This window comes from Labeo rohita, chromosome 8, assembly GCF_022985175.1.
Source record: "Labeo rohita strain BAU-BD-2019 chromosome 8, IGBB_LRoh.1.0, whole genome shotgun sequence".
In the NCBI taxonomy this organism is placed as follows: Eukaryota; Metazoa; Chordata; class Actinopteri; order Cypriniformes; family Cyprinidae; genus Labeo; species Labeo rohita.
This window is the reverse complement of record NC_066876.1, coordinates 30,910,937-30,935,159: the sequence shown is the minus strand read 5'-3', so window position 1 is coordinate 30,935,159 and position 24,223 is coordinate 30,910,937. Positions and strand designations below refer to the sequence as shown.

Genomic DNA, 24,223 nt, shown 5'->3' with positions numbered 1-24,223 from the left:
TTTGTTGTTGTAACATTTGCAAGAAAAATAAAATGACCTGAACACAACATGAATATTCAGTGAACTCAGGATCATTTAAGGTTCATCAAATACAATCAACCAGTTTAATGTTAATCAAAGTTCGGTCATTACTTTATTCACAAGAACATTTTTTGGCCTGTGGTGTTTATGTACAAAAATGTGGAAATCATGCAAACTAAAGCTGGATTTGAGCCGAACACATCCTGAAAATACAGCACAACCATGATTATCAGAGACTGACATGATTCATCAAAACTAAACTGATTCTGTGTGTTTAGAAAAAGAGCACGACTGCATTTAGTGACTTTGGTTTGAGAGAAGCATCAGAAAGATCCTCCATGACTTTGATTAAAAACGCTCTGATAATCATATTAAAGCTCTGGGAAACACAAGATATAAAGTTCATCTGGGAATAAGAAAGTAAAGTCCACGTTCAGTCTGCTGTGACCGCCAGAACAGAGTGGAAATATTAAATAATCATCATAGTCAAAAGTGCCGTACAGCATGATATGGGAGAAATAGAATATTCAGAATTTACATTTTATACAAAGAGAAGTCGTTTTTGGTGAAGCACTCGCTACCCTTGTAAGTCATGCTGCCTAATGGTGCAATTACACAGACGTGAACTGCGCTTTGGTTTGACACACACGTCCTCACAAAGCAGGAAACCACATCTATAGATAGATTTTTATATATTATACGAATCATTTTTTGTATCCTGGGCAGATCCTCAACACTGCAAGAACTCATGTTCTTCCTCAGTATTTTTATCTCGTTTTCCAGTACAAATATCTGTCTTCATTTTACATGTATATATCTGTATTTTTTTAGTTATTTTTACTTAATCAAAATAACCCAACTGCAATTTGATTAAGATTAATTTGAATGAATAAAAAACTATTTTTTAAAACGGAGATATCTGTTTTTGCAGATGAACTCATATATGGGTCGATGACGTAATGCCTACATTTTATGTCCGATTGCATTGTCTCAGTTAAAAATGGTTTAAATGCATTAAAAAGATGTATAAATGATGTATCTCTCTTATGTATGGACCCACTTTAACTTTTCAAAAAAAAAAAAAAATTAATTGTAATTTTTACTGTTATTCAAAATATCACGTGGTGCGACCGTCCGGCCATAACTGTTCTTTTGGAAACGCCTTTGAAATTACCCTAAATTTATTCAGATTAATTTTCTGCACTATAAAGTGTTTTGTAATCCTGTATAAAATTGCAAAGCATTTGTATTTACATTTACAGCGTAATATACAAACAAACTTTGTCCGATGATTTCCATTTTATAAAATATCATGTGGTGCGACCATCGAGAAACTACCATTTTGGGACTTTTATGTTGAAATCTATTCAAAGATAGGACTTTGGATCATGAAGCAATTTGCCAATGACCCATGGAAGCATCAAGCAGGTTTGTAACTCTCTTTCAAATTTGGTAAAAAATAACCTTTTTAATGGCTGGTATGTAGTTACCACATTTGGATATCGTGTGGTATAACTTTAAAATCAATGAATATCAAGTTATTTGTACAAGTAATTTTTTTTTATATATATATATATATATAAATTTTATAGTGACCTTTTGTGGGATGCTAGCTTGTTTTGTTTGGGTGGCCAATTCTGTGCTTGTAAATTTTGACTGAATTTGAAATTTCATGTGGTGCGACCACTGCAGAGTGTTTTCCATTATAGATATATGTCCCAAATTGGCAGTTTTTGTGCTTTTATATTCAGTTTATGGTTTACATACATAAAATACTTTATTTGAATTTTATGCAATTTGAAAAATTTCAGATAGTTTATTTTTAATCTTTGTACAACATGAGAAAAAATGCAAAATAATAATAATAATTTAGAGAATATAATTTTAGTTTGGCAATTATGAATTTGTAAGTAATTTATTATTTATTTATAAATAACAATTTTAAATTGAAAATTTGTTTTAAATTCCACTGCCAAGCAAATTAAAATAAATGCTCGCCATAGGCAGCAAGTTAATTCTGACCCTGCAATCAAGCACAAACTCCAGATTTAATTTTCTACTGTAAGAAAGATGTGAATAAGTGAATGGTATTTTTAAAACATTTTCATCAGTTTTATGCAATTTACAGGAAAAATAAGTCTGCTAAGTACATTTAAGAAAGCAACTCTGAAATTAAAAAAATAAAAAACGAGATCATTTTTTACAAAAACAAAATAAATGCAAATATTTTTCTAAACACTTTAATTACTAAGAACATCTAAAAAAATATTAAGCATGTTAAAGAAATGAATTAATTTTAATATACATCATGGTCGCACCACATGACATTTTTTAAGGCCAATTCATCGAGATTAAAAAACACATGTTGATTTAAGGATGTTTATATATTTGTACTGGAAAGCAAGACAGAAATAGTGCTGATGAACATGAGTTTTTGCTGTTCTGTTCTTCTAAACAGTCCCATTTCCTGACTTCATGAATAAATAATCTCCCCGTGCCCACTAGCCCCGCCCCCTGCCCCGCCCCTATCTGTCAGGATCGATATCTCTTAACATCTCACTTATTTTATTACTGCTTTTGGTTTTCTGCGTGTGATTGAGAGTTTCTCCTAGGAAATCTTTGGTTTTGCTTAAGTGTCCGTGACATTTAATCATGATTTTCCCTGGCCGTTTAATTCCGGCCGGTCAATCAGTTAATCCACCTCGATTGATTCGCTGCTCTCGCTGATGGGTTTGCACTCGTTGGGCATCCGCTGGTGTCGGCTAAGCTGAGTGGCCTGCGTGAAGCTGCGCTCGCACCGCTCGCACCTGCACACACACACACACACACACACACGGGTCAAGACACGGCATCTCAGATAAGCGGCGCTGACAGCTGAAAGCGGGACGGCCGGCGGGTGTAATTACGGGTCCTGATGATGGGTGCACAGAGAGCCTGTCAATAATGCGTGAGGATGGGCGGCCCCCGGAGACACCCGACCAGATCCGGCCCGCATCAGCATCACACATCAACAACAAACAAATGGACAAGGTTTGGGTCACTTCAATCCACAGTTATTCAAAACCTCAAAATCTGAACACAACAACTTCATAAGATAAAAAAATATTCTATTGCAAGTCGCTCTGGATAAAACTGTTTGCTAAATACATGAACGTAAAATATAAATGAATCACATTCAGTACAATTAAACCAAGACACACTGACTGGAAATGACAAAAGATTTTTGCGAAAATCAGTCAAAAATGAAAATAAGCTTAAAATGATAAAATATCTGCCGATTGTGTCTGAAAAAAAAATCAGCAGAACATAAGAAAACAACATTTCATTTTATGACTCCATTGGGAGATATTTGGCCTTGTTTTAAGCATAAAATCACTTCATTTTGATCAAAATGTTAATATATATATATATTTTATTAAATGTATATTTAGATATTACTTAAAGTAGCTTACTAACAAAGATTATAACAAGTGATTCACTGAGAATCGAAAGAGGCAATAAATATAATTTATATTAGATATATAACTATATATTATATTGTACTAATATAAATTCCTCTCAATATAAAATCACCAGTAAATGTGAACTTAATTTTCAGTTTTCATTAGTGCTATCTTAGTATTTTATATTATAATATTTATTCATTTAGCTTTTATCCAAAGCATCTTACAAATGAAAATTACAAGTATTTAAATATTATATTAAATATTTGCATAATATATCAAATAATATAAAATTGATATTAAATATACCATAGTAAAAAAGAAATAAATTTAAAATGCTAATTTATCATTTATATTATATTATATTATATTATATTATATTATATTATATTATATGTGACCTTGGACCACAAAATCAGTCTTAAGTAGCACAGGTATATTTGTAGCAATAGCCAACAATACATTGTATGGGTCAAAATTATATATATACATATACACACACACACACACATACATACACATATATGCATTGCTAAGAACTTCATTTGGACAACTTTAAAGGTGATTTTCTCAACATTTTTATTTTTTTGCACCCTCAGATTCCAGATTTTCAAATAGTTGCATCTCGACCAAATATTGTCCTATCCTAACAAACCATACATCAGTGGAAAGCTTATTTATTCAGAATTATGCAGATGATGTATAAATCTCAATTTAAAAAACTGACCCTTATGACTGGTTTTATGGTCCAGGGTCATATTATATTATATTGTATTATATTATATCATATTATATTATATTATATTATATATCCAGTAAATGTGTCTTGATGTAAGAATGTTTAGATATTAGTGTAAAGTGATGTTTTGTGTAAGTGTGTCTGTTAAATGCATGAGTGTAAATGAGAAGGAACAAATGTTGGTGTGGTATTTATTGGAAGTGTTGATGAATGTGTGACAGACGCAGTAAAGTGGAGGAACGGCAGACGGCAGCCTTATTCTATCAAGCACATCGGCGCAATGAGAGCAGCTCAGTGTTATTGATCAGATAAAGATTCCTGTGCGCTTCTGATGATTGTCTTTGCTGAAACGCTGATGACACGTTTGTGTTGCACTGATTGCTTATTAGATGCTTGATTTGTTGCTGAAGCGCAAACACACGGCAAACTCTGAGCAGCTCCTGATAAAAACACACACACACACATCTGTCCAATCATGCTCTAGGCTCCACATCTGGATAATCTGAACTTTATAAAAACTCTACTTACTGTAATTCTATTGGTTTAATCAGTTTTGCAGGAGAGCTTCACTGAGAGCATGTCGTGTGTTTGCTGGAGAAACTGATGGGTGATGTGTCAATAGCATGAATTGACTCAACAGAAATCCATCGACCAGCATTTTTGTTCAACTTGTTCAATGATTTTAAAGAAACCACATGAGAACATACCATAATATTCTCGTGATGAGGATTGAAACAGGTTAACCAGAGCATTTGTCTTTCGTCAAAATCGGTATACTTACTGCTACTTCTACCTAAACAGTTTCAGATTTTTTGTTATATATTAATCAGGAAAAAGTAAATTCTAATGTCTATACAAAATATATAATATGAAATGTAAAATGTATATATAAATTAGTATTTTAAAAAATAAAAAAGAATAAAAACTGAGAGCTTGAAAAAATTACTAATGACTCTTTGTAAAATTAAAAATTATATGAAAATATTTTTAAAGAATATATATAAAATATACAACATATATATATATATATATTATATATATATATATATATATATATATATGCATACACACACACACACACACACACACAAAGTAAGAGCTTGAAAATGGATTAATTATATGCATGCACACAGTATATGTGTAATTATATGTATGTATATATGTATAAATATTCATATACAGTGCAGCTCAAAGGTTTGGGATCAGTAAGGCTTGTAACGTTTTTAAAGAAGTCTCTTATGCTCATCAAGGTTGCATTTATTTGATCAAAAATACAGAAGAAAAAAAAAACAGTAATATTGCAAAATGTGATTTACAATATGATTTATTCCTGTGATGCAAAGCTGAATTTTCATCAGCTATTACTCCAGTGTCGTCACATGATCCTTCAGAAATCTTTCTAATATGCTGATTTATTATTAAAATTATCAATGTTGGAAACAGTTGTGCTGCTTAATATTTTTTTTTTTGGAACCTGTGATCCTTTTTTTTTAGGATTCTTTGATCAATAAAAGGTAAAAAAAAAGAACCAAATTTATTTTAAAAAATATTAAAATAAATAAATTAAATAAAATTTCTAACAATATACACTACTGTTCAAAAGTTCGGGGTCGGTAAATTATTATTCTTTCTTTTTTTTAAAGAAATAAAATTATTTTATTTACCAAGGGTGTGTTAAATTAGTGAAAAGTGATGGCATATATTTACATTGTTCGAAAAGATTTATATTTTGAATAAATTTTGTTCTTTTTAACTTGTTATTCAGCAAAGAATCCTGAAAAAAAGAATCACAAAATAAAAATAGAATGATTTCTAAAGGATCATGTGACACTTAAGACTGGAGTAACAGCTGATGAAAATTCAGCTTTGCATCACAGGAATAAATTATATTTTAAAATATATTAAAATAAAAACCATTATATTATATTGTAATAACATTCAGCAATTTTCTTCTGTATTTTTGATTATGTAAATGCAGCCTTGATGAGCAGAAGAGACATCTTTAAAAAAACATTAAAAATCTTACTGATCCCAAACTTTTGACCAGCAGTGTATATATATATATAAACTTAAGGTATAGAAATGTATATACTGTATGCATATATAAAAAGCCTTTATATATTCTATATATAATTACATATAATTAGATTTATATGTACTGTATGCCATGCAAAAATATTTTTGGAAAAATAAAATTAAAAGAAAAAAAAATAGCATAAAATGAAAAATTGAAAGCATGACTGCTTGTTGGAGAAACGGAAGTCAAAAGGTTCAGGTGTACAGGTGTATGGATGAACACATTGTCATGAAGCACAGGGCCGGGGTTCTAGGAATGGATGGTACTCACTGTTACTTACTTGAAAGGCTTCTCCCCCGTGTGCGTGCGGATGTGGTTGTTGAGGGTGGTGGCGCCGGCAAAGGCTCGTCCGCAGTAGCCGCACTTGAAGGGCCGGTCGCTGGAGTGCGTGACCACGTGATTGCGCAGCTCCGACGGCTGCGAGAACGACTGCGAACAGTGGCCGCACTGATACGGTCTGAAACACAGAGCACAGCGCGGGACGTCCCCACACGTTACCATGGCAGCCTGAGTGACCCTCATCAGCAGCGGGGCAGGACACAGTCCACACCATCCATCAATATCTGCATCACTCTCCAGACCGTCTGAGAGCCCGTGTTTACTGCGGTAACAATCCTAGTTCATTATTAGCTAATGCCAATGAATCAGAAACCTTCAGACGGTTCAAACATCAGACGCATCATTTACTGCTTGAAGAAGAAAAACCCTGATCATCTGTCCACTGCTTCCTTCTGATATTATATTTAAGCAACATCATATTTCCCTTACAGGCCTAATCACGGTTTCATCAGGTTGCTATTTTTTGACCCTGGACCACAAAACCAGTTATAAGGGTCAGTTTTTTGATATTGAATAAGCTTTCCATTAATGTATGGTTTGTTAGGATAGGACAATATTTGGTCAACCATTTCAATAATTTAAAAATCTGAGGGTGCAAAAAAATTAAAATATTGAGAAAATCTCCTTTAAAGCGGTCCAAATTAAGTTCCTAGCAATGCGTATTACTAATCAAAAATTATGTTTTGATATATTTACGGTAGGAAATTTTGATATATTTATGGTAGGAAATGTACTAAATATATTTATAAAAAGTTATACATTTACATATAATATTTAAATATATTAATTTATATTACAATATCTTATAAAATATTTATTTATTTTTTAATAATATATATTACAATTTTTAAAAATAAAATAATTAAAAAATATAATTGTTTTTGATAAAGAAAAACATGTAAAAATTGTAAATGTTAACATTCTTAAATTATGAGAGGGATATACATATTTTCTAATCTTATATAAAAAATGTTTTACATATTTCGTATATTTAATTTTATCTAAAAATTATAAAAAATAATTATGTTTTGACAAAGAAAAAAAATGTAAAATTTCTAGACATATTTATATATGAATAGAAATATATTAACACGTTAAACTGTTAAATTCTCAATATTTCTTAAGTTTTATATATATATATATATATATACACACACACACACACACACACACACACACATATATATATATATATATTTATTTATTTATACATACATATATGCAAAAACAAATGTTTTTTGGCAAAGAAAAATATATAAAAATTGTCTAGACATATTTATTTATGAATAGAGATATATTAACATTTGTAATACTAATAAAATGCTGATATTATTTACTAAAAAAGAATTGACATTTATACATCATATGAAAGCTGAATAAATAAGCTTTCCATTGATGCATGGTTTGTTAGGATAGCAGAGATACAACTATTAGAAAATCTGGAATCTGTGGGTGCAGAAAAAAAAATCTAAATCAAAAAACATTTCAAGTTGTCCAAATGAAGTTCTAAGCAATGCATATTACTAATCAAAAATTGAGTTTTGAAATAGTTATGGTAGGAAATTGACAAAATATCTTCATATCGTCATGATCTTTACTTAATATCCAAATGATTTTTGGCATTAAAAAAAAACGCAATAATTTTTCCCCATACAATGTATTGTTGGGTATTGCTTCAAAAAAAAAACATGATACTTAAGACTGGTTTTATGGTCCAGGGTCACATATGCATACATATACACACACACACACACACCCACCCACCATGTTTTACCACATTTAAACAGAAAACATTTAGTGCATACTTTATATATGTTTAAAACTCTAATAAAATTCTCTAACAATAATGCCCAGAGGTGAAAAAAAAAGATTTTATTTTAATGGTAATGGTTTTAAATAAAATGTGAAAAAAAAAACATAAGACTTTCTATTTGTGTATCTATACTCTCTCACACTCTCTCATGCATGAAGTGTTTGAGCACAGATGTCAGTGTTTCCTGAGCGTGTCTCTTTCCTGCTGGAGCTGATCGTGTGACTTAAGTTTTTCTGTGTGCAGATGCAGTGATGCTGAATATCTTCAGATGATGAATGTGTGCGGCGCTTTAACTACAGCAGCACGCGTGATTAATGTCGCCTTATTGTTTATTGCTGCAGCGGCCGGTGCAGGACAGACATAAATAACCCTCCGGACCTCCAACACCGACGCCACGAGCCGCACTTCACAAACCTGACTCTACCAACCCAGATTCACCGCGTTTTAGTCTCGTCCGCCACTGAAGCAGAGTAGAAGTGGCTCCTCTAACGTCTTATTTGAGTCTGACGGCAGGAGAATATTTATTTGCGCTCGTTATTCTGCTCGATGCGGTAATGAATCGTTCTTTACTCATTAATGAAACGTGTCATGGGCGAGATTGATGCGAGCAAACAAAAACAAGAAAAACACCTCGAGTCCAAGTAGCACATCAGCAGAACAAACCGCCGTTCTGCAATGATGGCGTGATTTATCCTCGCTCAAATGTACATATAAACTAAACATCAATAAATATGTATAAGCCAAAGGCCATAAAGCATCAGCCAGATCATTTTCAACAGATTCCCCGAGTCACGCGGTGCCACGGATTGCCTCGTTCAGCTAAATTTTATCTGCGCCTCAGGGTCGTAAAGTTGAGTATCGACAAAGCCTCACATTGACTTCATCCCGCAAACATTTTTCTTCTGTATGAATATTAGTTTATTGAATAAGTGGCATCTGTTTTCCTCTGCATCACCTTTGGACTGGGGATTTCTTTGTGACGCAGCAGCTGATTTATAGGACTGAACGCAGCCCAGAAAATAGAGCTAAGCAAAAATTTTCCAATACATCCTCGGCCGTGTTTAATTAGGTTTAGAGATGTTACACGCGCCCCAAAACGCAGCGCCGAATCAACTCAGGAACGTTCTGGAGAAATGTGAAGATCTCAGAGATCTTCAGATGTTAAGAGTCAAATTCAGAGACTGAAAACATTCAGCGTCACTGGTCAAAAATCACATTTCAAATTAAGAATCAAAGAACTGAATTTGTTTTATAATTGATGCAACATTGACTGTTATTAAACTGAACTGAATCTGAATTGATGTGAATAATGACTGTTGTCTTCTGCAGAGCTGCTTTACAGCTGAAACTGAATTCTTTTCATAATTGATGAATTGTAATGCTGTTATTTTCCCATGAAGCTGTTTTGAATCAATATGTATGCTGTAAAGTACTATCCAGTCTTTGATTGTCGTACCTGTCGGGGTTCTGCGTGCACACGTGCATCTGCAGCAGGATCCTCTGTGTGAAGGTCTTGAAGCACTGGCCACACTTCCACAGGTGCCAGTCGCTGAACTCGGAGCTCAGCTGACTGGTAGACGTGGGGCTGGCCAGCACGCGCTGGTTCTTACAGCTCATCTGGTTCAGACTGGACTCGGCGTGGCCGCTCTTATCCAGCAGAGAGAAGCTCCGAGAGTGGGGTGACTGTGGGAACACCATGGAGCGCGGCAGGAGCAGCGACGACGGCGACGATTTGGGGCTCTTGCTGAAGGGTTGGAGGGAGTCCTGACGCGTCATGGCCTCCATGACAGTAGACGGCACGTTCACTGCCACAGAAACACCAGCACAACATCTCAGTCACTCGAAATAATATCAATGTTAACCAAAATAAAATAAAATATAAAAAAAGTGCACTGCCATTCAAAATTTGGGATCAGATTTTGTATTTTTTAAGGAAGTCTCTTCTGCTCACCAAGGCTGTTTATTTGATCAAAAATATAGAAAAAAAACCTGTAAATTTGTGAAATAATATTACAATTTAAAACAACAGTTTTTTATTTTAATATACTTTAAAATTTAACTTATTTCAGTAATGCAAATCTAAATTTTCAGCACCATTATTCCAGTCATCAGTGTCACATGATCCTTCAGAAATCATTATGAATGTTAAAAACAGTTGTGCTGCTGAATATTTCTTTTTGGAACCTGTGATTTTTTTGAGATTCTTAGAAGAGTGAAAAAAAAAGAAAAAAAAAACAAAACAATTTATTTAAAATAGAAATATTTTGTAATTATATACAAAATATTATATCAAATTATTTTTTTTTTCTTGAAAGAAATTAGCACTTTTATTCAGAAAGGATTTCTTAAATTGAAGAAAAAAGGGATAGTGAAGACTTACATCATTAGAAAAGACTTCTATTTTTAATTAATGATTTCTTTTTAACTTTTTATTCATCAAAGAATCCTGAAAAAGGTATCACAGGTTCCAAAAAATTAAGCAGCACAACTGTTTCCAACACTGATTTAAAAAAAATCAGCATATTAGAATGATTTCTGAACGGTCACGTGACACTGAAGACTGAAGTAATGATGCTGAAAATTCAGATTTGCATCATAAAAATAAATTATATTTTGAAGTATATTAAAATAGAAAACTCTTACTTTATATTGCAATAATATTTCACAATTTTACTGTTTTTTTTCTGTTTTTTATCAAATAAATGCAGACTTGATGAGCATTTATTTATTCATTTATTAAATTTATAAATTTCATGTTCAAAATCTGTTCAAAGAGTCATTGATCAATTACACTTACAATAATATACACTACTGTTCAGAAGTTTTCGTGTTTTTGAAATGTCTCTTCTGCTCATCAAGGCTGCAATATGTTAAAAATTATGAAATAATATTACTATTTAAAAAAGCAGCTTTCTATGTGAATAGCTGTTAAAATGTAATTGATTTCTGTGATCAAAGCTGAATTTTCAGCATCATTACTCAGTCTTCAGTGTCAAATGATCCTTCAGAAATCATTCTAATATGCTGATTTCCTGCTCAACAAACATTTCTGATTATTAGCAATTAGGGTTGCAAAAAAGTTTCCAGAAGACTTCCAGTAAATTTCGGAAAAATTCCAGAAATTTTGTAAACTTTTTTTTGAATATTCCAGGGATTTTTGGAAAGTTTCCAGAAATTTACCGGAATTTTTCCACCCCTTTGCAACCCTATTAGCAATGTTGAAAGTTGTGCTGTCCAATATTTTTGTGGAAACTGTCATTTTATTTTTCAAAATTCACTGATGAACAGGAAGTTCAAAACAACAGAATTTATTTAAAATAGAAACCTCTCAAAACATTATAAATGTTTTTACTGTCACTTTTGATCAATGTAATGCATCCTTAATGAGTAAAAGCATTCATTTCGGTAACACCTTATTTTTAGGTGTCATAATACAGAGTAATTACCTAATTAGGTACTAAGTAGTAGCCGTTGTACTTACATGAAACATAATGTACTTACCATGTAATTAAGTTATGGAATAGCCTGTAATTATGGTTTGTAATTATGTAGATGTAATAGGCAGCCACTGTTACACATACGTAACAGACCGAGTCTGTTACTCGCCCACTGTTATACAGCTACATAAATAACCTAAAAATTGTTACATGTGTGTCGCACACTTTATACAACATAATTAAAAATGTAAGTACACAGACATAAGCCACTTAAAGTAAAGTGTATAATGATTGTACTTAAGTGTACTTCATGTGTATCTATGCTGTACACCTTATGCAGCTGCACCTTAGTTTGATTTAACCCACCAGAACACAGCTTAAATGCATGTAATTCCTTTCTAATTACATTAAAATTACAGAATATTACACAGGCATAAGCTACTTAAAATAAAGTGTATTAAGATTGTACTTCATGTGTATCTATACTGTACACCTTATCCAGCTGCACCTTAGTTAGATTTAACCAAAGTCCCTTTTAAGGAACACTCCACTTTTTTTGAAAATAGGCTCATTTTTCAACTCCCCTAGAGTTAAACAGTTGAGTTTTACCGTTTTTGAATCCATTCAGCCAATCAACGGGTCTGGCGGTAGCACTTTTAGCATAGCTTAGCATAGATCATTGAATCTGATTAGACCGTTAGCATTAGACCAAAGAGTTTCAATATTTTTTCAGTTTAAAACTTGACTTCTGTGGTTACATTGTGTACTAAGATCGATGAAAATTGAAAAGTTGTGATTTTCTAAGCCGGTAAGGCTAGGAACTGTACTCTCATTCCGGCGTAATAATCAAGGAACTTTGCTGCCGTTTCCACGGGTGCAGAAGGCGCAATCATATTATGCAGAGCCTGAAAATAGGCTAACTTCCGTCAACATTACCAGCGTGACCACCTGCTTGCACAGGGAGATTATTTTGAGGCACTGCGTAATATCATTGCGTCTGCTGCACCCATGGTATGGCAGCAAAGTTCCTTGATTATTACACGTACACGATGTAACTACAGAAGAGTCAAGTTTTAAATAGGAAAAATATTGAAACTCTTTGGTCATTTTTGAGCGAGATGCTAATGGTCTAATCTGATTCAATGATCTACGCTAAGCTATGCTAAAAGTGCTACCGCCAGACCCAGAGATCGGCTGAAAGCATTCGAAATCATGTTGTGGTTTTAACTCTAGGGGGAGTTGGAAAATTAGCCTATTTTCAAAAAAAGGCAAGTCCTTCCTTTAAGGCAAGTCATTTCACACAAATTCTCCAAAACTGTTCACCAGGCTTACGATTAAACTTCACATTTCAAATCACCAATGAAATCTGACATCAAACTGCCTTATAAATATCATTCCTCATGCTGCAATAGTGTTAAAAAAAAGCTTTTTTTTCAGCCGAGTGCGCATGCGCAGTACTAAGCACACGTCTCAGAACGCTGACTGTTTCTAGTGCAACTGGGACTTCTAACGGCAGCTGCAGTGACATGCTGACTTTACTAGTCAACGATTGGCTCTTTCATTAAGAAGGTGGGGCTTTGCGGCCATAATGAGCGTTGCATCTTTCCCCATTCAAAACTATATGAGTGACAAGTCTTGGGTATTCTATAGTCTTTGATTTAACCCACCAGTACATAGATGAAATACATTTAATACCTTTCTAATTACATTAAAATGACAGAATATTACACAGGCATAAGCTACTTAAAATAAAGCGTATCAAGATTGTATTCAAGTGTACAAGCAGCTGTAACATACTCGGCCTGTTACATATGTGTAACAGTAGCTGCCTATTACATCTACATAATTACAAACTGTAATTTCAGGCTGTTCCATAACTTAGTTACATGGCAAGTACATTTTGTTTCATGTAAGTACAACGGCTACTACTAGGTACTTAATTAGGTAATTACTCTGTATTATGGACACCTTAAAATAAAGTGTTACCTTTATTTCTTTCAATAAATTTCATTGACCCCAAACAGATGTGCATCATTCAGTGCGTTTGATCAATTCTTGAGTTTACTCTGAACATTGTATTTATTGGACTTTTCTTGGTTTTCTTTTTGGAAGTAAATGTTAATCTTTAAATATAAATGTATTAAATATAATACATTTATTTATTGGAAAAATGACTGAACACGATTAGACAATCAGCCATACAGAGTCAGATCTTCAGCGCCGGACGAAGAACCGGCGTCTTCTTTATGTTCAGAAAGACTTCCATCATCAAACCACACTCCACATTCTTCATCACGCAACACGCTGTGCACATAAACACTGAATTAACCGACTGTAAGACGAGACATGTGAGAGCGCTCTGATTCAATAACGCCAGCACATTCACTGCAGCATGAAGCATGAATCTCTGATCACCGCTGAGCATCAGCCGCTGACCTGAGATTAGACCCAACGTGGAGAAACAGGCAGATTAAAGCTCCGCTCCGCAGCCCAGGGTATTTCAAGACTTGCGCTGACCACACTGATTATATGTTAGTCTGTCAAGCAGATCAGAGTCTTCGTAGATTCAGACTCACACATGAATCCTGAGCTCCACAGACAAACACTGTCAAAATCAGAGCGGAGCTCCTCTCTCACAGTATTTCTCAACATCGCATCTCTCAGATCACACAACACACTTGAGAGAAGCGTTTGGAAGGAGAGAGCGCTCTCTAAACACAACACTAACCAGACTGAACTCATAAAGTCTGTCTGCTGTAAACACCGGACTGTCAGACTCACTCTCACGTCCAGAAACAGACTTCACTGTGAAACATGAACACTGAAGAACTAGAGCTAATTTCTTCTGATTCATCCATTCACTCAAATGAAAGCGAATATGTGCTTTCCATACATAATAAAACACAATTAATAAACATAACGAAAAACATGGATATAATTTGTCATTTGTATCCTAATTATGTATTTAAAATATGTTGTTTTACTTTGGCTTTTGGTAATTTCCCTGTAAGGATTCTGACCTTGAATGAACAGTTTGAATGCACATTTAGTTTTTAATTAGATATAAACTTTGCAGTTATTTTAAAATCAATATTTTAGCATTGTTTAATGTTAACATAATTCAGAGCATCTGTTTTTATTATAGTTGTTTAATGGGAAAAAAAATGCTAATTTGTACTGTGTTTCTGTTGCGGAAACATTTCTGTTGTGTTCTGGTTTTATATGAGCAGAACATTTAGTTATAGCATAGTTACAACAAACTGCATTTTCCTTAAATATTTAATATTTTGCAACATATCCAAAATAAATATAAGTATTTTTTATTTTATTGTTTACATATGTGACCCAGGTCCACAAAAACAGTCATAAGAAAGCTGAATAAATAAGCTGATGATTTGTTAGGATATGACAATATTTGGTCGAGATACAACTATTTGAATATCTGGAATCCGAGGGTGCACAAAAAATAAAAACACTGAGAAAATTGCCTTTAAAGTTCTAATGAAGTTCTTAGCAATGCATACTACTAACGAAAAATTAGGTTTTAATATATTTACAGATGGAAATTTAGAAAATATCTTCATGGAACATGATCTTTACTTCATATCCTAATGATTTTTGGCATAAAATAAATACTGATAATTTTGACCCATACAATGTTTTTTTTGAATACTGCTACAAATGCACCTGTGCTACTTAAGGTTTTGTGGTCCAGGGTAATCAGTAATCAGATTACATTACTTTTATATTACTGAATACTTTTTTCATCATGTGTAACAGTTTGTAAGTGTAACGGAATATATTTTTAAAGTAATCCTCCCAAGCCTGCGTTTACACTGTGTTAAATGAACATTTAGTAACATTTTAAACAATTTAAAGCCTTTAGGTATAATGCATTATAAAAGTAGTTTTAATGTATTACTTATGCATTGTAACACATGATGCAATATATGTTCTTATGAATAATTGTAACCACATTTATTACAATACTGATCTATTCATGGTTACATTGTTAGAAAGTATAATGCAGGAGTTTTTAATCAAGAGAATGTTACTTGAATCATGTTGTGGTTTTGTTTTTAAAATTGGCAAGTTAAATGTTTACAAAAAATTAAAAAAAGACTTCATTGTTTCCCATATCGCCCAGCTCTGTGCAGACATACATACAGATGCACTTCAGAAAGAATTACTGTGAGACTAAAATACTCAGCAACTACAACTGTAATGTGGGTGAAACATTAATCAGCCCAAAACCAACAAAACTGAGCAGAACCAGCATGAACTCCTTAAAAAGCAGAAGCTGAAATGGAAGCTGAAATCTCTGGATGAGATCCGTCTATCTAGCAGCGACTAAACACAATGAAAATAATCTCTGAATCTGAAAGTTGTGATAGACGAGAAACAATGACGGAAAAAACTATTCCTATATATATCAACAGTGTGTCTGTTGTGTGAATTATTCAGATGAGATGCATTTAGAAGAGTTTCTCTTACAGTTTTCGTCTTGTGCAACGCACTGCAGCGGGATCCCGAAGAAAGACGTGTAGCTGTCGTTGTACCAAACCAGGAGCTCAGTTCCTCGAGGAATATCTGCACACGCCCGGTAGAAGATACACGACCTGAAACATTCAAACACAATGCTTAGAAAAACACTACTCGCACGATACTGCATTTATACAACAGTTCAATGCCACAAGTGTGGAGTGTCTTTAAAAAAAAAAAAACGTTGTGTGTGGAACTACTTCCTTCCACCACAGATTCAAATCTAAGTTTGACACAAGCCTCTGTTACTAATTCAAAAATGTTACTTTAGAACTAGTAACGAAGAAACGTTGAGCTGCTTCATTAAAAGCTTATTGTATTACTGTATTAAAACCTCACTGTATTATGTAGAGTATTATGAAAGAGAGATGAACTGGGTGAGTGTGATTACCTGTATCTGATACAGAATTCATTCTTCAGATCAATCTCATATTTGCAATAAAACATTAGTTTGAATGTCCGTTGAGGAAAGAGATATCTTTGTCGTACTATTCTTTCATCTATTAAAGGTGATTTCTGTTGACAGTGATGCTCAGTGCATTTGTTGGCTGCATCTTACAAGCTGTTGTTGGAAGTTAAAATAACTTGCTTGTTTACATCAGCGTTTCAGTCTCTTTCAATATATAAAAAGGCTTTACTGTTGACTCACTCATAAAAACAGTCTCTTGTCACCATCTAATTGCGGAATAATGCAACTAAAATCACCTAAAAACACACACCGATGTTTTCCAACACTAAATTCTACAATGACGTTTTAGAGCCATGTTAAAAAAAAAAATACAAAAAATCTAAGATTACAAGATATTTAATATTTCAAGAATAAAGTCGAAATTACAAGAATAAAGTCGAAATATTATGAAAATAATGTCAAACGTTTTCAAGAATAAAGTCAAAGTATTACGAGAATAAAGTCGAAATGTTTTGAGAATGAAGTCGAAATTACAAGAATAAAGTCGAAATGTTTCAAGAATAAAGTAAAAAATATTACAAGAAAAAAAAAGTGTAAATGTTTCGAGAATAAAGTTGAAATATTACGGGAATAAAGTCAAAATTATGAGGTTAAAGTCAAAATATTACGAAAATAAAGTCTAAATGTTTTTAAGAATAAAGTCAAAATTACGAGACTAAAGTCAATAAATTATGAGAATAAAGTCAGAATTTTTAGAGAATAGTCAAATTCACGAGACAAAACTCAAAATATTTTAAGAATAAAATCTTAATGTTTTGAGAATAAAGTAGAAATGTTTCAAGAATAAAGTTGAAATATTACGAGAATAAAGTCGAAATGTTTTCGAGAATAAAGTCAAGATTATGAGAATAAAGTCAAAATATTTCAAGAATAAAGTCAAAATATTTCAAGAATAAAGTCAAAATATTTTGAGAATAAAGTTGAAATGTTTTGAGAATAATGTCAAAATTACAATAATTGTGCATACAAATGGCCCGGATTGGGAGCACCAGGAAAAATCTCAGCTTTCAAAATCTGTCAGTTTTATAGTGAAATACAAACAATATGCTTTACAATAAGTTTTTCACACTCTTTAATGTGGAGTGACAGATCGCTGTATTAATTTCAGTTTAAGGGGCATGTAAGTCAATCATCTTTCCAATTACAATAATGAGACATTCGTTTCATTAAATTAGGCTATACTTTTTTTCATGCCTTCTGACTTTAATATCTTGCTATAAACTGCAGATAATAAATGGAAGATGTTAAATATTTTGTCCAATCATTTACTGTATTAGAATGTGAATAAAACAGCTTGTGAATAGTAACTTAATGTATACCTCAGAAAAGACAACAATATAACTTCTGCTATCGAGTTGGAGTCCACTTCAACCTTTAGAACGTTTTATTGTTGTTTTTAATTAAATGCATGTGAGGAATGAAAGGTTGGACGCCACAGACATTTTTGCAGAGCAGGTGGTGGAATATTCACAAAGAAAACAGTATAATTTAATGAGCTGATTCACATGAATACAGCGATCTGTCACACCACATTAAAGAGCTTGAAAAACACAATATTGCAAGACACACTGGTTGTATTTCGCTATAAAACTTTTAAAGCTGAGACTTTGTTTTATATTAAAAGTGCCAAAAGCACAAAGCTTATTGCTATTGGGGGGCTGGCCAACTACAAATAACAAATGCAATCGAAGACATGAAATATTATTTCCAAGCATACTTTGCCCGTGAGTATGACAAATGGTATGATTTCTGTTAATAATCCCACATGTATTTGTGGTTTATTAAAAAGGGTTAAATATAATAAATATATGGCGCCCTCCAAAGGAATGTCGATTGGGTGTGTGAACTGATGTTAAGATAACAAGTTGTTCCTGTTCAGTCTGTTAATAAATATCATATTCTTGATATTAAGCTGTTTCCACAAGTTCTTAAAATTGACTCTTCCTTGTTCCAGTAAGATGATGCAGCCGCACGGATGCAACAAAATGAAAAAAAATTCTGGTGGCCTGGCAACTTCTCCCGGTGCTCTCAATCTGGGCCATTTGCATAAGCAATATAGACTATACTCTCAATTTTTTTTTTGTAATTTCTACGATTTAAATTCTCAAATTATTTTGACTGTATTCTCTAAATATTTAGACTTCATTTTCTAAATATTTCTACTTTATTCTCAAAATGTTTAGTCTTTATTCTCATAGAATTTACTTTATTCTCATAGAATTCTGACTTTATTCTTGTAATATTTTGACTTTATTCTTGAAACATTTCTACTTTATTCTCGAAATATTTAGACTTTATCCTCATAGAATTTTGATCTAATTCTCATAATATTTTGACTTTATTATCTTAATTTCGACTTCATTCTTGAAATATTTAGACTTTTTTTCTCGTATAATTTCGACTTTAGTCTTGTAGAATATCAACTTTAGTCTTGTAATATTTTGTCTTTATTCTCATAGAATTTTGACTTTATTCTCAAAATAATTTGACTTTATTCTCATAATTTTAATTTTATTCTCAAAATATTTCGACTTTATTCTGGTAATATTTTGACTTTATTCTCGTATAGTTTTAACTTTATTTTCAAAATATTTAGACTTTATTCTCATACAATTTCAATTTAGTCTCATAGAATTTTCACTTTATTCTCGTACAGTTTCAACTTTATTCTCGTAGAATTTGGCCTTTATTTTCATAGAATTTTGACTTTATTCTGGTAATATTTCGACATTTTATAGATATTATTCTCATAATTTTATCTTTTTTTGAGAATAAAGTCAAAATATTTTGAGAATAAAGAAAAAATTATGAGAAAAAAGTCAAAATTTCAACTTCATTTATATAAAATTTTATTTAAATGTGTAAATGTATGTGCGTATGTATGTGCATGCATGTGTATATGTGTATATGCATGAACAAAAAAGCCTCTTGAATGAACTGTGCAACCCAGTGTCACAAAAAACGCTTGTATACATGTAATATAGTTGAATTTTTAAGTATGTAGTGTTGGATTATTTCGATCATATTTTTTCTTCTTTTTTTCTAACTAAAAATCAGAAAATGTATTCCTGTTTTTTTTGTTTTTTTGTCTATTTAAATTCTGTTTACAAACTCACTACACAACACTAATAGTCAACTGTAACTGTACTTTTTTAAAAGCCATTTGTTGTTTGAAAAAATTACACCTTGCATTTGAAAATTGCACATTCTGTTAGAATTTTACAGTCAAATAAACAAAATATGTGAAAATGACCTGTTTTACCCTTAAGTCTTAAAAGGTTAACAAACCACATATTTGAAGTCTACACAAGTACGTTCTCGCCTAAAACTACATTTTGTGACATAAAAACAATATTACAAATGATAATGGATGTAGGCACCTGAAATAACACTCGCTGTGAAAAATACTGCAAGCGGAGTGATACACACGATGAAACGGTTTCCGTGTGATATTGTGTGGAAAAGACCTTTCAGCCAATCAGATTCGAGGACCAGAAAGAACTGCTCAGCTTAAAAAAATATATATATTATTTTTTAATGTTTTTTTTTAAATCCAGTTTTGTAAATCTAAAAATAATGTATATTTTATTACATTTTTTTTTTTTTTTTACTTTTTTAAATCTAAAAAATATAAAAGATATTTTATTGCTGATTTTTAATTAGCTTTATAAAAATCCTATGTAAATGAAATCACGAAACATGTTGTTTTATAAAAGGATGCTGAAATTATTAAAGTAGTGCTCTTTACGTGACCCTACTGACCCTACTGGTCCTGTAACCGCTGGCTGTAGCGCTGCTTTCACTGACAGACGTGTGAGCGGAGGAGAAAAACCTACAAACGTTTGACTCTTTGGTCTTGGTGTAAGTGCTGAGATCGGTGCATTTTATTAATTCTTTCCACCGCGACATCAAAATAAAACAAGAGCCGAGTCCATAAATCAGCAGCATCTCATAACCGAGAGAGAGAGAGAAAACACGTCTCTCAGCTCGCCTTCGCTCAACATAAACAGTGCAGCGCACAAATAAATGCAGTGGGACTCAATGACTCGGCGGGCCGCTGAAAGAGGCTGTTTGGGCAGCGATGGGTGGTCCCGCACACGCTCAGACCCGTGTAAACCAACACCGGCTCTTACAAGCCTGCCGTCACCTCCCAAACACGCATGAATCTGCGCAGATCAAAGCACGCTGACAGCGATTTACTGTTGTGGTTGGGTGAGTCATAAAGCCGCCGGCGGGACGTCCCCTGCGCGGGAGATGCCAGCGGACGTTACCGTCAGAGCGAAACCAAACAGCCGACTCGGACTCCATCCATCACCGCCCGCTTTGAAGAGGATTCCATCAAGATATTGCGAATCATAACAGATGATCTGGACCCGCGCGCTCGCCCTACAACCCTCGCCCGACTTACATGAACATCAGCTCAACACCAAGAGCAGCTCTGTGGAACATCAGACACACTAACACACACTTAACTATATAAATAAGCACACTGCATAGACTTTTAATTGTTTTATATACAGCTAGTTACAAATACTACAACCTAATAATGACAGAAAACTTTTATGTATTTTTAGAATTAAAAAAACATTATTCACTTAATTTTTATGTCATTTTTACTTTATGAGGAGGTTTTATATATATACCATTAATTTTGTCTGCATACTAAACAGCAGCCAGACCACAAAGGTCTATCAAAATATATCTTTTATTATTTTTTTAAGATTTAAAAAGATAAAAGAATCATAAAAAATACAAAACAAGACCTTTATTATTTTTTTATTATAAAAAAAGCATACCATAAAGTTCTATCAAAATGTTTTTTTTTTATTATTTCTTAGATTTAAAAGGATTTTTTAAAAGATTAAAAAAAAAACAGACTAAATCAATATATATTTTATTATTATATACTTTATTATTTTTTCATATTTAAAAATCATGATATCATATTTCTATGGAAATATATATATATATATATATATATATATATATATTTGTATATATACAAATATATATATATATATATATATATATATATATTTGTATATATACAAATACAGAACAAGACCACAAAGATCGACAAAAAAAAAAAAAAACTTTTATTATTTTTTAGATAAAAAAGAATAAAAAAAAACATATCACAAAGTTCTATCAAAATGTATCTTTTATTATTTTTATATTTAAAAAATATTTTTAAAAAAGAACAATGAAAAACAGACTACAAAGGTCTATTTTAATATAAGAATATCTTTTATTATTTTTTAGATTTAAAAAAGATGTTAAAAAATCATTTAAAAAAATACAAAACAAGACCACAAAGGTCTACAAAAAAGTATCTTTTAATATTTTTTAGATTAAAAAAGAATAAAAATACCACGTTTTATCAAAATGTACTTTTATTATTTTTACATTTAAAAAATATTATTTATATATATAAAAATTAATAACAGACCACAAAGGTCTATGAAAATATGTATTTTATTATTTTTTAGATGTAAAAAAAAAAGATTTTAAAAAATAACAAAAAATAAATAATAAATAAAACTAGAAAAAAATGATAAAACACACATCTCTCTCTATATATACACTTGTTTCTTTACGCCATATACTGCTTATACTCTAATCTTAAAAGAACAATAGCTGTATTTTTAGAATTTTACTATGCTACTCAATATCTATATGCGGTAGTTTAATGAGGACGTGTCCACTGGTTTTGTCAGATCTCACTTCTGCTGACCTGTTTATCACACCAGGGTGGTTAGTCAGGTGTTGTGTGCTGGTGTAGGTTAGTTTAGTTAAGTGAAGGTTCTCTACCTGTACTGCACCACCATCATGTTCTGCTCTCCACAGTGTCTGGCGCAGCGGATGTACCTCATCCAGCTCGACTTACTGGGCTCATTCCCGTCAATAAAGTGCTGTAAGGTTCCCTCCTGATCGTAAATCTGGAAGAGACAAATTCACAAACACACTCAGAACTCTCCGTTTGGTTTTATGTAAGAATAACCGAACAAAAAGATTCAGGTAAATCTGTTTATATTGACAAATAATTTGCAGCAGTCGATATTTCAGCCGCCTCTGACAGCTTGTTGCTTTTATTTATTTATTGGATAATATATGTAAAGTTTGTGTTTCATCTTCAGGGTTGGTTAGAATTGAATTTAATAACTAAACATTAGACATCAGCTAACAAAAACATTCTTTTTAAAAATAAAAATGTTATTTCTGAATGTTCTCTGAACCTTCAGTTTTGAAATGTTTAAAAAACTTCTTTGAATGTTGCAGGAAACATTGAGGAAACATTCCATTCCATTATTGGAATGTTACTTTTGAATGGTTACTTTTCTCTGAACAGTTAGTAACATTTAAAAAAAAAAAAACGTTACATAAACATCCAACTAAAATGTTTCAGAGAAACAATGTATCAATATTGTTTCTGTGCTAATAATCTGAGAACGTTATTAAAGAGCAGAAATTGTTAAACAAACATTCTATTAATGTTCCTGGAAGAACGTTTGTTTATAACTTTGAGAACATTCTAAGAAAGCTCTCTGTTAGCTAGGATGTTTGTTTAGAACAACTGATTTAGAAATCCTCATCATCATCATCTTATGTGTCATAAACAGACACGCATGTTCCTCAGAACACCACAATACATCTCACACACATCATGACTGTGCAAACATCTGATAATAATAACAAAAAAAAAATCTATTACTAATGACAATTACTATTACTAATTACTAGTGATTTTTGAAATTATATAAAATTATATTACCTTTTTAATATTTAAAAATAATCATTTAAAAGTAAAGGTAGCATATGTGGGTGTTGCTGCAGCATTTAGGTATATAATATCATCAGCACATGATTATACACTGCTAAAACTTTATAATAGTAAAATCATTACATGAAAGTATATTGTACTGCAAATTAAACTATACTCTCAACTTTACTTTTTCTAAAACTAGGTTTCATGAGCTGATGAAAAGAAAATTAATTAAATCATAAAAACGAAAAACTAAATAATTCTAAAATAACAAATCTCAAGAAAATGCTTAACTTACTAAAAAAAGCACAAAGAAATCTACATATCATTTACATTTACGTTTACATTTAGTCGTTTTGCTTTTATCTAAATTACAAATGAGAATAATGGAAGCAATCAAAATCAACTAAAGAGCTTTTCAGCTTAACATAGTACATGTAGCAAGGTTTTTTAATTATGTAATAAATAAAAAGAAAACAGACAGAATAGAGCAAGCTAATGTTAGATTTTTTTTGTTTGTTTGTTTCTTTTTTTTTTTTTTTTTTTTTGCTTTTTGTTAATTGTATAATAAATAAAAAGA

At 32.0% G+C, this 24,223-nt stretch overlaps 1 protein-coding gene across 1 annotated transcript in view; it reads right to left on the bottom strand.

Annotated features, from left to right (window-relative positions):
• Window positions 1–2,558: 2,558 nt before the first annotated feature.
• The window catches only part of prdm6 (PR domain containing 6), a 37,544-nt gene continuing 15,879 nt past the window's right edge, over window positions 2,559–24,223 (bottom strand). The window contains exons 3-7 of the mRNA XM_051117703.1: window positions 22,692–22,819; window positions 16,364–16,488; window positions 9,889–10,237; window positions 6,561–6,737; window positions 2,559–2,828 (exon numbers count right to left, since the gene is read on the bottom strand). Of these exons, the coding sequence (XP_050973660.1) occupies window positions 2,714–2,828; window positions 6,561–6,737; window positions 9,889–10,237; window positions 16,364–16,488; window positions 22,692–22,819 (894 nt within the window). The 3' untranslated portion in view covers window positions 2,559–2,713. The remainder of the gene's footprint in view (window positions 2,829–6,560; window positions 6,738–9,888; window positions 10,238–16,363; window positions 16,489–22,691; window positions 22,820–24,223) is intronic.